General features: G+C 47.3%; 1 protein-coding gene across 5 annotated transcripts in view; it reads left to right on the top strand.

The window, feature by feature from the left end:
- LOC101063122 (protein bicaudal D homolog 2) overlaps nucleotides 1-11592 on the top strand; it is a 29002-nt gene extending 17410 nt beyond the window's left edge. Inside the window, exons 4-12 of one of the 5 annotated variants that reach the window (XM_011602574.2) lie at nucleotides 338-552; nucleotides 638-881; nucleotides 1763-2020; nucleotides 2115-2318; nucleotides 2402-2950; nucleotides 3453-3604; nucleotides 6381-6612; nucleotides 8120-8201; nucleotides 9438-11592. In XM_011602574.2, the coding sequence (XP_011600876.1) occupies nucleotides 338-552; nucleotides 638-881; nucleotides 1763-2020; nucleotides 2115-2318; nucleotides 2402-2950; nucleotides 3453-3604; nucleotides 6381-6612; nucleotides 8120-8167 (1902 nt within the window). In that variant the 3' untranslated portion in view covers nucleotides 8168-8201; nucleotides 9438-11592. Of the gene's footprint in view, nucleotides 1-337; nucleotides 553-637; nucleotides 882-1762; nucleotides 2021-2114; nucleotides 2319-2401; nucleotides 2951-3452; nucleotides 3605-6380 lie in introns of all 5 variants that reach the window. The other 4 variants (XR_003887820.1, XM_011602575.2, XM_003963410.3 and 1 more) reach the window with 4 other exon arrangements.
- The last annotated feature ends 1203 nt before the right edge of the window (nucleotides 11593-12795 follow it).

Raw genomic sequence — 12795 nt, 5'->3', positions numbered from 1 at the left:
GCTCATATTTATTCATCATGCATTCATCTCGTGTCTTTTATTGCTACTATATTCACTTGATGTCAGATGCAAATGAGTGACGATGTCCTGTATTCACACGCTACACTTGACGGAAGCATCTGTCCATTCAAACATCTGAGAACAAAAGGAATTCCCAAATCCAATTACTCTGAACCTAATTGAAAATGACAAAGAATCAATGTATCTTTGACTACCATTATCTTGAATAATTCTTTTTGAATCGACTGCTTTGGGGAGCATAAATTCCATCCAAGCTGCATCTTCTGGCTTTTTTTCCCTCCTTAAATCAAAACATCCCCTTTTCCCCATTTCCCAGGTGGAGTTTGAGGGTTTGAAGCACGAGATCCGTCGGTTGGAGGAGGACACCCAGTTCCTCAACAGCCAGTTGGAGGACGCCATCCGCCTGAAAGAGATCGCCGAGCGTCAGCTGGGTGAGGCCCTGGAGACCATCAAGACCGAGCGCGAGCTGAAGGCTTCCTTGAGGAAAGAGCTGTCCCACTACATGAACATCGGAGACACTCTGTATAACAGGTTGGGAAAAAAATATGATGAGCTTCTCATTGTGAAGAAGTCACAATGATTTCATTGTTAAACAAAATATCCTCTTCTCTCTCAGCCCACTTAGCATTTCTCTGGACGGTCTAAAGTTCAGTGAGGACACCGCCACCGAGCCCAACAATGACGAGGCGCTCCACGGCTATGACAACGACTTCACAAAACTGGCCAACGCCATCAATTATGACAACTGCGTCTCCACACCCAATAAGGAGCTGTTCCATCCGGCGCCGAGTCTCGTAGATGACCTGCTGAGCGAGCTCAACATCTCAGAAATCCAGAAGCTCAAACAGCAGCTGATGCAGGTTCGTTCTTCTTTAGTGACAACACAGTTGCAAACCTTGAAAACATGGAGATCTCAACATTTACACCTGACCAGAAGAGCGTTTTCACTTCTTCCTGCACTAGCTGCAGCAGTGGTTGAGCTCATCGGTGCTGCGTTCTGTGCAGAGAGGAGAGATTCAGCAGAAAGCTGGGTTAAAATGGCTGAACCTCACTGATTGACTGATCCTTATTTTCTCATTTAAGTCTGATTGGTCACATCTCAGGGATACTGTGCTGCTGCAGGGGATCTAAATCCCCTCCCAAAAAGCTAATCCAGGGAGATGCACACACACACCCTTCAGGCTCTGATGGGTTGTGAGGCAGCGGGTGGTGGCACCAGTAGACCACCATCTGTTTGTTCATCACCCCTTGAAACCCCCAGCCACAATTAATATGGCGCCATGGTAACCAGGAAGTACGGGAACCTGTGGATAGTAATTGTTCTGAGGTTTATGAGATTATTTTCCCCCCCTTTTATCAAATGTCAACACAATTGCTGGATTATTGTGTGCCTACAGAGACCCCCGCTTGGGTTCTTAACCTGAATTGTGGTAAATCTGCTGGACATTCCACACATTGACATTGCAGATCCAGTCACGCGCAGTCATGCTCAGGAGTTTGTGTGAAAGATGAGCCACTCTGGGTCTCTGCCAATGCTGAGTTGAAGCTAGACCAGCAAATTGTCAAGGTCAACCTGACTTTGCTTCTGAGCAATGAGCCTCTCCAGCTCTGGCAACAGGACATAGACGATGGATGGAGTTACAGTACCAGATGTTGTCTGAGATATCTGGAAATACATCACACACAAAAGGATAATGAGCAGTAGTTTTACTGTTTTCTGGGTCTCTGCCTCTTCTGTCAGATGGAGCGGGAGAAGGTCAACCTGCTGACAACCCTTCAGGACTCCCAGAAGCAGCTCGAGCAGGCCAACGGTGCTCTGTCAGAACATCAGGACAAGGTCAACCGTCTCACAGAGAACCTCAACGCTATCCGTAAGCTTCAGGCCAGCAAGGAACGCCAGTCTGCCCTGGACAACGAGAAGGAACGTGACAGCCATGAAGATGGAGATTACTACGAGGTTGACATCAATGGGCCAGAGATTCTGGAATGCAAGTACAAGGTACCTGTCCTCCTCCATTGTTTTGGAAAAGAAACAGTTTTTAAAATCTAGAAGGGGGAATTCTCACCTCATAGCTGCTGTTCTTCTTTACTAGGTTGCTGTGTCGGAGGCTGGAGAGCTGAAGGAGGAGCTGAAGACGCTCAAGGCAGAATACCAAACCTGTCAATCACGTTATGAAGATGATCGTGCCCGTCTAGAGAGTGATGTCACAACCCTAGGAGAGAAGCTGGCGTCTCTGGAGAAGACCAGTCACATGGACAGGGAAGAAAAGAACAAACTAGAGACAGAGTTGCGCAAGGTTAGGAGTTACGCATTATATTGCAGAAGTGGTTTCTTTTATCCTTTGTATGAGGACTTTAACGTGATTATTCCCTCCTTCAGCTGAGGGATGTGGCCGGTGAGTCCCAGGGCAGCCTCAGTGTGGCCCAGGATGAGCTGGTGACTTTCAGCGAGGAGCTGGCGACCCTCTACAACCACGTCTGCATGTGCAACAACGAGACACCCAACCGCATCATGCTTGATTTTTACAAAGAGGGTAAGGGAGTTCGGAGCAGTCCAGAGGGCCGTGGCCGGCGCTCTCCCATTTTGCTCACCAAGGGCCTGTTCCCCGAGCCTGGCAAGACCGATCTAAGTGACAGAGCACCTTCACCAGTTTCCTCTCTGCCGTCTCCCGTGTCTGATCATCGCCGCGAGCCCATGAACATCTACAACCTGGTCGCCATCATCCGAGATCAAATCAAGCACCTGCAGCTGGCCGTGGACCGCACCACGGAGCTGTCGCGCCAGAGGGTGGCCTCCCTGGAGTTCGGTACCGTCGCCGACAAGGACAAAGAAGCCTGCATGGAGGAGATCCTGAAACTCAAATCCCTGCTCAGCACTAAGAGGGAACAGATCGCGACCCTGAGGACCGTCCTGAAGGCCAACAAGCAGGTTGGTGGGCCATCTTTTCTGTGTCTCCTAGACGCACGGCAAATGTCAAATAACTGGGTACGGCTGCCACAACATTTGTCAGAAGAAACAGCAGGAATGGGAGGTCGAGCTATTTCAGGTCTGTTCAGCTGTTGCAGCAAATGTGCTGTAGATGAGATCTGTAGACCTGCGGGTGGAGACAGCGGCCCTACGATGCCAGCTGCCCTGTGTGGGTGGTGGTGATGAGAGAAGATAAAGATGTTTCAGACTGTGTTTACGGTTGCTCGGCTAACCCTTTCAACGATGGATGCGATTCTCTCACAAACACAAAAGTCCATAAATCACATACATTGAAAAAAGAAACGGCTGCATCCGGAATCTGGATCCGTTCTGATCTGGATTCTAGAGCAGTTAAAGGCTACAACTGTTGACCTGGGCCACATCCTCAGATTCCAGAGAGGAAATACCTCCCGTTGCCTTCCGCCCCCTCTCTTATCCTTGTATTCCTCTCTTCTGCCCTCAGACAGCTGAAGTTGCTCTGGCCAATCTGAAGAGTAAGTACGAGAACGAAAAAGCCATGGTAACCGAGACCATGATGAAACTGAGGAATGAGCTCAAAGCCCTGAAGGAAGACGCTGCCACGTTCTCCTCTCTGCGAGCCATGTTTGCCACCCGGTAAGAAACCACCAGTCTGCCCCCTTTAATATATATCCTGAAAAATAATGTCACCAGGTAATCTTAAAATGGGATTATGGAATTATAAACCATGCTCAGCCGATATTGTTACGGTTGTAGCGTATTATTGTTGCTGCAGCATAAAGAGGATTGATTGGGAGAATCACAATTAGAAAAGGATCCTCACATTGAAGCGCACAGAAGGTATCTAATCTGGATGTCATGTAAATATGTCACCTAATGGCGTGTGTGTGGGGATCTGTGTGTGTGTGTGTGTGTGTGTGGGGGGGGGGGGTTATGATGCGTAGACACACTTGCTAATCTTTTCTGATTCCAAAGAGAAGCCGGTCAAAGGTTCTGTTCATAATCCCATCTCATCTTAGTCTGGATTACACATTGGTCGGTGAACACGTAGTAGCCATAATGTTTGTATGGCTGTTGGTTCTATACTGTAGGTGATGCTAAGCATATCTTAATGTTTCATTTCCTCTTCACTGACTGAGCCTCCTAAAGTCAATAATGCAGACGTATTTCATGGGGGGGGATGGTGCACTGCAGAGCCAGATGGTCAAAGATTGGAGGTGCTGAACAGGTTCCACCAGCAAACCGGAGCCATAAAAGTCTTGTTTTTTTTAAAAAAACAGAAGTGAGACCAACAGATTCTGAAGTAGTATCTGATGTTTTAACAGCACAACAGCTTCTTGTTTACTGCGTGTGTTCCCCACCCGGGGTCAGAGCGCCCCCCCTGACGACGGCTCTGCCGCTCCTGCAGCAGCATGATTTACATTCTGCTTATGGCATTCAGTATTGGTATGCTAATTCACATCTATATGGTACACAGTCGGATTGGGACCCTCTTTGAGAAGCTGAGGGACTCCCTCAGAAAGTTTTCCCACACTCCCCTGCTTTGTATCCGCCCTTCAACCACCCCCCACAAGCCCCCTTCCATCCTTCCTCACCACCAAATACTGAGTTCTCTAATCAACTAGAAAAGAAAGAGGGGAGAAGAATTAAAGCCCACTACAGCAGCGATTTGAGAGTCGCTGAGAGATTTTATTTGTAGGAAAGAGCAGAGATTCTCTAAAGATGGATGTGAAACTGAAAGTTCTTTGTATCACCTTGTGCCGCTAAAGCTCACTTGAGATTTACCTCTTTGTCCCTGTGAGCAGGTTATTAGAGGCAGATCTCTGAATGCTTTTCATGCGCCCGTGTCTGCTTGTCTGTGCTCCGGCAGCAGTCTGGTGTCATGTTCTCGCCGGGCTCCGGCCTCCAGCATTCCTGAGTCGTGTCTCAACACCCTCTCAGAATTTTAGCCTCCTGAATCCAGAAGGAATCCCCCTGTTACCAACAAGCCCGTCTAAATTCACTCCCCGTTCTTTTTCTTTCTTCTTCTCTGTTTATTTGCCCCTGTGGGCCCCCTCCCAGCAATGACCCCGGACCCACTGTGACGCAGCTGCAGCTGATGTGGAGAAAACATGTTTTAATGAAAGATTCCTAATGTGACCACGTGATAGACTTTCCCGTGAAGAGTGAAGCCAAGTACGGATAAAATTCTTGTTTCTCAAAAATGTAAACATCAAAATTCAGACTGCCTCCCACCCATGAGCACCCCCCCCCCCCCTTATTGTGCAAAACACCCCACCAGAAGGGCAGAAAGGCTCCTATTGTGTCCCTGCCGTCCTCAGAATAGACTCCTCCACTTTTTCCCGGGAAAAATGCACACCCTCTTGGCCCTCTATGCAAAAGAGTCTGAACTGACTGAAGGTGCAACAGCACCCCCCCACCCCCCCAGCCCCCCTCAATTCACAGTGGGTTAAATGAAGCAGCACTGATCTTTGTTGTCTGGGTGTGTGTCCCACTGGGAATCAAACGGTGTCCACAGGAGGGGAGGGTGTGGATTATGTATGAGGTGTGGTCCCGCAGGACCAGGGTTCACGTGGCCCCCAGATACATGCACGCTGAACATCTTCTCTCAAGACACTGAGGAAATTAGAAAATGAAGGTTTTTGCATTTTTAAAGTGTATCCTAGCAGTTTTTATTCACACCGTACCATCTTGCCCTGTAAACTGATTCCAACCCAGTCTCTCCTGTAGGATCTCAGGGAGGTTGAGTGACGTTTGATGTCCCACTGGAACAATTGTGCTACAAAGCAAATTGTGTCTGAAAGCGAGAAAGAAGCATCAAAGGGGGAAAAAGGCTTAAGATTCAAGAGCTCAGAGAGAATATTGATCGAGAGATGAAGATGAAAAAGAAAGCATGCTCTCAGTCAGACTGTGATCTGAATAGCAACAGCTCAGACAGCAAATGCTATTATCTTGCATCCTTTACATCTTTCCTCCTCCTCTAGTTCCTCTCCTCAGCCACTTTCTCAGGTGACACGAAAACCATCTTCTTAGCCGCCCCCAGGCTAATGCCGTCACCGTCCGTGTCTGTGATCCATTCTTAACCTGTGCACATATGCCCCTCGTGTTATTCAGGATGGAAGCCGCCTTGGTGCTGGAAGGTTCTCGCCAGTAACATTAGAAACAAATAAAAAACAACAAAATAAACGTCAAATATCCAAAATTCAGGATTTGCTTTAATGTGCCCTTGTACCCAAAACATGGCCGCGAAGGCTGTGGACAAAATCTTTATTTGATAAATAAATGGCTGATGAATTAGTGCTCTGATGAGGTCTAGCAGGTCTATACAGTCTTTGAGGCAGTGGCGCCATCTAGTGGCAATAAATGACTTCTACCCCATTTCACCGGTGTCTTTTTTCCTCTCTTCCTGCAGTTGTGACGAGTACGTCACTCAGCTGGAAGAGATGCAGCGGCAGCTGTCTGCGGCAGAGGACGAGAAGAAGACCCTCAACTCTCTGCTGCGAATGGCCATCCAGCAGAAGCTGGCTCTCACGCAGCGGCTGGAAGACCTCGAGTTCGACCACGAGCAGGTACGCCGGGGAGGCAACTCCGGCCGCTCCAAGGCGCGCAGCAAGGCCCCCACCGGCACCTCCAACGGCTCGCATGTAAGTCAGAGTCTCACCTGCTCTGGCTCTGGCCGTCCGGAGCCCAACAATGCCCTGCCCAACGGCATTGTGGGAGGTCCCACTGTCTTCTGCAGTGAGAAGTACAAGATCTACTGCGACTGAGAAGACCGTGTGAGGGACTGCTGTGTACAGACGGGAGGGGGGGTCTCTGGGCGAGACCCTCCCTGCATTAGTGTTAAAGAGCCCCACTTTGCTCGCTTTGCTCCCTGGCCAGCCTGCGCTCCTCCAGGGTCTGCCGTGTGACTAACCAACCGCTCTCGTGTGTGCTAGCGTAAACGCTTAGGGGAACGCAATACATGTACGTTGTGCACTAGGCGTCTGGACTGTAGTAGACATTTTTGGCATGCAGGTTGTAGGGCCCCGGTTATATTGGGGGTTTTGTGGATCTTCTGAGGTGTCTATTCTTTCCACTGTCACAGTGCTGTGCATACAATGTCAACGGTGGCGGTTTTGTGCTCGTCCATTCGCCCCCTGAGTGTTTTGCCTGGTAACAGTAACACATCGTTGTGGTGGGTTTGTAAAGAGGGCGTCCATCGAGACTCGATGACGTCCTCCCCTCTTCGGCATCGGTGCTCCTTTAAGAAAAGCCTCCTCCTCTCCTGGTGCCCCCAGGATTGACCAGCAGCCCACTGTGTAATCAGGTAACTCTAAAATATGCAATCTCCTGGCTGATTGCCGGGGGGACACACTCTGAATCTACAGAAATCCCAAAAATAAACTCCAAAGTGGTTCGGCTGCCTGTTGACCGTTGGAATTTCCGGGGCAGAAAAGGAGCACCTGCGGCCACAATCTTCTTCCATCAGGATCAGTTCGAAGCTGTGATGCTAGCACACCAACACTAAAGAGTGGGTAGATTTGCATGGCTTTGCAGCTGAAGATGCTTATCGATTTTTGTTTTATTTTTTAAAAACTACTGTTTCCTGTTGTCAGGCGTGTTGGTACAAGACAAACGCGTGTGTTACGGGGCTTTACGCTGCAACACTGGCAGTTTATGTGGTGTTCAGTGAAGTACAGGAGGGCTATTCCATGTGACCCCATGTTCCAAAGGATTCTTTCAGAGCCATAAATTAGAAGAGAGGAAGAAGGTCTGACAAATCAGTTTTCATACCCAATTGAAGTGCACTTCAACATAGGTGCCTCAGGTTCCTACTTCTGCTAAAATGGATACGATTATTGTGGAGCGATACAATGTAAACGTTTTTTTTTTAATAGGAAGCAAATCGTAGAAGAGCACAATTCACAAAGAATCCGCAACCCCACCGTCCGCTCGGCAAAAGTGCCTGTCGAACCAAACACACGATATCTTTATCTTTACCTGCTGGTCTACAGCCCTGTCCTGTCTCTACTTGATGTGTCGCTCTTCTCCTCCCTCTCCTCCGCTCCATCCCTTCGTCGCCTCTCTCGGAGAGATTTGCCGCCGAATGCTCATGATGCCTGTTATCTTTGTCCTGTTGCCCCGTCGCCATAACGACCTTCTCTCTTTTAGATTGTCAGCAGCTTGCTCCCCCATCACCGCCGGTCTCCCTTTAACTAGAATGAGGAATTGTGGGGTGAAAAATGTTGGTCAGGTAATGTTCTTTTTACGTATGTTGTGCTTGCCTGTGCGTGCTTATGGGAGTCCAAATGAAGGGCCCTCGTCTTTACGTTTTTAACCTTTGCAAATGGATGAATATTCATTTATTTTGCTTTTGACGTGTTGGGGGGTAGAAAAAAAAGCAATGTACTCTTTTAGTAAACACGTTAGCTTTAGCCCCTTGTGAGCTAGCGTTACGCAGATAGAAAAAGATAAGTGGGGCTTGTGTTTATTAAGTCCGTGTATCGCTCGTGGATTGTAGACACTCTAGTTTTATGACGCTTAAAGCAGGGTTGATGCGAGGAAACCCTGCAAGGGTGATCAAAAAGCTCTAATCTTACTCCTAACGCGGCAGGTTGTAATCTTGCAGGATCCGACCGCAGTATTTCTTCCTCTTTTAACTCAAAAGAGGAAGCTTGAATCTTTTTCTTACGATGAACCAGTCAGCCCTGCTTGAGTGTGCATCCATAAGACACAGCACAAAGCATGGTGGCCAGGATATTATATTTATTAGAGGGGGGGAACCAACCCTCATTGGAGGGATTTGCTTAACTTTCTAGTGTGATACGTTCAGTTTCCCTCACGTTTGCACCGCCTGGGGAAGCACTTTTGGCCGCTCAGGAGGGATAACTGCTCTAATTTTATAAAGCGGCTCCTGAGAGAGGAGTCCAGAACAAAAACCAGCTGTTTCCAGGAGTCCTGGAGAAACTTTGGAGGGTAAAAAAGTGAGAAGACCTTTTTTCTCTCAGATTAGCCTAGCGTCCCCTGAGCACGTCGGTGCAGTTGGAGACTAAGGGTGTGACAAGCACCGCCTCCCTCCCTCTAGATTACTGAATTCATGGCTCATCAGGTGTCCTAACCGCACACCACCTGAGAAGCTCCTCCTACCTCTGCTTGCAGGCTCCTCCCACTCCACCTTTGAGTTGGATTATTACAACACATGACTCATGTAGAACCAATAATATGCCTGCACGTCAACTCCATAACTCATTAATCACACACTTGCATGACCCATGAGGTGCCCCCGCTCCTGGTGACGGGATCTTTCTCCTCGGATTTCACGGTACATGTGAGTTATTGGCTTCCTGACGCGGCAACAGGCCCGTTTCGATGCTCCTAACATGGCTTCTGTCGCCTCCACTAACAAACTTCTCCCGTGTTTGAGTGACCCAACTGCCAGTTGACACGAACTCTGACCAATTTTTTTGTTTGTTTTCCTTCGTTCTTGCAGTCATTACTGTAGCCGTGCACGGACGGCGACGCACCGGCGCAGGCTCCGTTCTCACTGCTGATTCTTTTTCCTTTTTTTAAACCAAAAAAAAAGCAGAATTTTTTATCAGAATTGGACAGATTTTGCCACTGATGGAAGTTAATTTCTCACAGGTCCGACTGAAATTCAGAGCTCAGCGATTGGTACCAGAACCAGAGGCGATGAGGTTTCTGGGTGTTATTACAAGTTTATTATTCCTGATTTACATATATATTTCATTTTTAAGTTTATTGTTTTTGTTAATCTGTGCACTTTCATTATATAGATCTATAACTATTATTAACCTCTAGGAAAGCGTAGTAGTATTATGGTTTGTGAGTTCTTCAGTATAAGTTCTAGACTATAGGATAATATGCATCTTAACATCTGAACTTAAAAAAAACACAAGCTATTTGCTCCTGTAAAGGCTCCACCAACGTACTATTACGGTTTAATCCTCAAGATTTTACTCATGAAATCATTTTAAAGTTGTTTTTGTTGCATCTGATGCTGTTGGTTTTCCTTCCTGTTTGTTCTGCTGCCATGTTCTTCACAAAAATCCAGGGTGATCCAATTCTGGGGTTTTTTCATGTATTTATTATTCCTAGGAATAGCTCGAAATAACAATGAAACTTGACGACGCTCCGATTCAAACAGGTAAGTTGTGTTTTGGGGGGGAAAGCCGCGATGCTTTCCCCGGCTTCTTACCGAGAGCGTTCAACTGAAACCGGATCACTGGCCTCCAGAATCCTCTGCAAAAGTGCGTTGATTAAAATTCCAAATTGGAATTGCTCCATTCTCTCTTTGTTTATCGTGCCAGATCCTGGTGCACCGTTTGGATCAGAAAGAATTGAGACTTGGGTGGAAGCGAGACACCGGCGTGGGCCGCGGCTCGGCCCCCATTTATTTCTTTTCATTGGTTTGGGTCTTCATTTCTGACCAGTAGTGCCTTCCATTGTTTCAAGGGAGAATTTTAGACTAGAGTTTTCTGTTTTTTCTGTTTTTTATAGGTGAGGAGTTTGGGTTCAAACTGTGAGCAGCAATAATTGCTAAGGGAACGCGTCCCCACATCTGCACGAGGGAACCGATAGTGTTGAAATTAGCTCGATTAAACTCAAATTGCTTTGAATTCTGCAGGTCGGTGATCCACCTAATAAAATCAGGGGTATTACGATAAGGTTTTTGTTTGTTTGTTTGTTCTTGTCAAACTTTGGGAACCAAAAGAAATCCCTTTGGCCTCCTGTTGTTGAACGAAACGCCCCGGGCGTCCGTGTGCGGGGGCCCATCCGTGGGGGGGGGGACATCGACGTATCTATAGCGTTATTGGGTGGCGGTGATATGATATCAATAGTATTGTTGAGGGGGAAGAACGCGCTCTATGGGCGCGTTCTTTTCTTTCTTTTCGTCCTTGGGTTGGTTTTCTTTTTGTTATCATGTTGGGGTTGTTTTTTTCTTTTCTTTTCTTTCTTTTTTTTTTATTTTTTACTCTGGACTTTTTTTTTTACGTCGTTTTCCGAACGCGGTGTTTTCAGGAAACAGAAAACAGGATTAGCATCAACAAGCTCGATCGGCGCCACCGCAGCCCAGGCTTGTTTGTTGAGGCATTAAAGTTACCAATATGGAAGCTAAAAAAGACAAAAGTGCAATTCAGATACTGTTTATCATTTTTAAAAAAGAAAAAAAAGGTTTTCTGTTTGCTGGAAGCGACAGCGTTGTGATAAGTTAAAAAAAAAAAAAGCTGTGCAAACTTTATATTGTCATATTGTGTTTCAGTATTGATCCATAACGAGAGTTTGATATCTTTATATGAAATAACGACTTCATCTGTATGTTGGTATTTATTTGAACTGTCATGCAGTACTGTAATCTCAACAATTATGTGCATTGATTAGTGGCATATTGATTACAGCTAATTGTCATATGCATGTTTCCCCAGTCATGGGACCTTTACACAGGACGGAAAACAAACGCGCAAAATTGTTTCAAAGTGTTTCAAAAAGATGTTTCGGATTAAAGAAGTTGCGTCCGACGTATTACTGCTGAACTGACCCTGCGGAAGCGTTCCGTTTGCTTTCTGGTGCCGAGGACGTCTGTGTAAAGGTGGTCATGCTGGCTAAAATAAAGAAATGTGACTCGACGTGCAGGAGTCTGCTGTGGTTATTCGGATGCTGAAGGGTTAACCGGGGAGGTGGCCGCTCTGCAGCCACGGCGTCTCCTCGGAACGTTAGCAGCTGGAAACCGGGAGCGGGGGAACTTCCCAGCTGTTCCAGCGGCTCCAGGACTCGATCACATTTCACACAATCCCGCTCCCCCCACACCCTGTCCGGGACCTCTCTCCCTCTCTCCCTCTCTCTCTGCATCAGTCTGCGCACTCATCCCTCTCTTTTTGCCTTCTTTTCCCATCCCCTTTCCTTCCCTCCCCTCTTCCTGCCTTCTGGAGATACACCCTCACACTGAGCGGAGCCTGTTCCTCTTGACCTTTGCTGCTCCACCACTTCCTGTGCAGGCTCTGGAGGCCGGAGTTTGGCCTAATTAATGCCGTATTCTTCCTTTTTCTAAAAAGCAATAATAAATAGAGGAAATAACTGCTCTTTTAGAAATTCAAAAACAAAGCGCCGAAGCTTCATATTAAAGCATTTACTCGATTTTCTTAGTTCCAGTTCAGATCTTCTGGATTTGTCATTAGGTTTTACACCAAACCCACATTTTGTGCACATACTGGTGTGCATATTATTAACCTCTGGTCTAGATGATGTGCAATGGCACGGTATTAATGTGAGCCAGGGGGGGCAAGTCATTACACCAGAGCAACAGTAGAGCCTTTGTCAGCACCTGCCTCCTCTTACTGTACATTTCAAGACTTGAGTGGCAGGAGCCATATAGGTCAGTGGGCTTCATACCTTTGCACCAGTCCCACTCTATGAAGATGTTAAGGGTGGGCAAATCAGTCCTTGGAGGGCAGTTTTAAGCTGGGTTTTTGTGTCCTACAACCCTTTCATTCAGGATCCCACCTCCCTCCGTTAAAGGGGAGTCTTTTCTTGCCACTATTGCTTGTTGGGGGTCAGGCCTTGGGATTCCGTAAAGCACTTAGAGACAATTTTGATTGTAACAGACGTAATAAAGACTGATTGATTGGTGAAAGGGATTTCTGCCTGGTAGGACACAAAACCCGGCTTGAATTCGCCCCTCGAGGACTGGATTTGGCAGATACCTGTGATAGAGGTTCACCCTGGTGCAATGCCACACATCGCCACTTGATGTCGCTGTATCACAGCTGATTAGATCTTCACATTTCAGTCACGCGTGTGTGCGTGCGCGTGTGTGTGTGCGTGTGCGTGCG

This window comes from Takifugu rubripes, chromosome 3 (genome assembly GCF_901000725.2).
Source record: "Takifugu rubripes chromosome 3, fTakRub1.2, whole genome shotgun sequence".
Taxonomy (NCBI): domain Eukaryota; kingdom Metazoa; phylum Chordata; class Actinopteri; order Tetraodontiformes; family Tetraodontidae; genus Takifugu; species Takifugu rubripes.
Note: the sequence above shows the minus strand (reverse complement) of the source record. Positions and strands in the feature narration are given on the sequence as shown.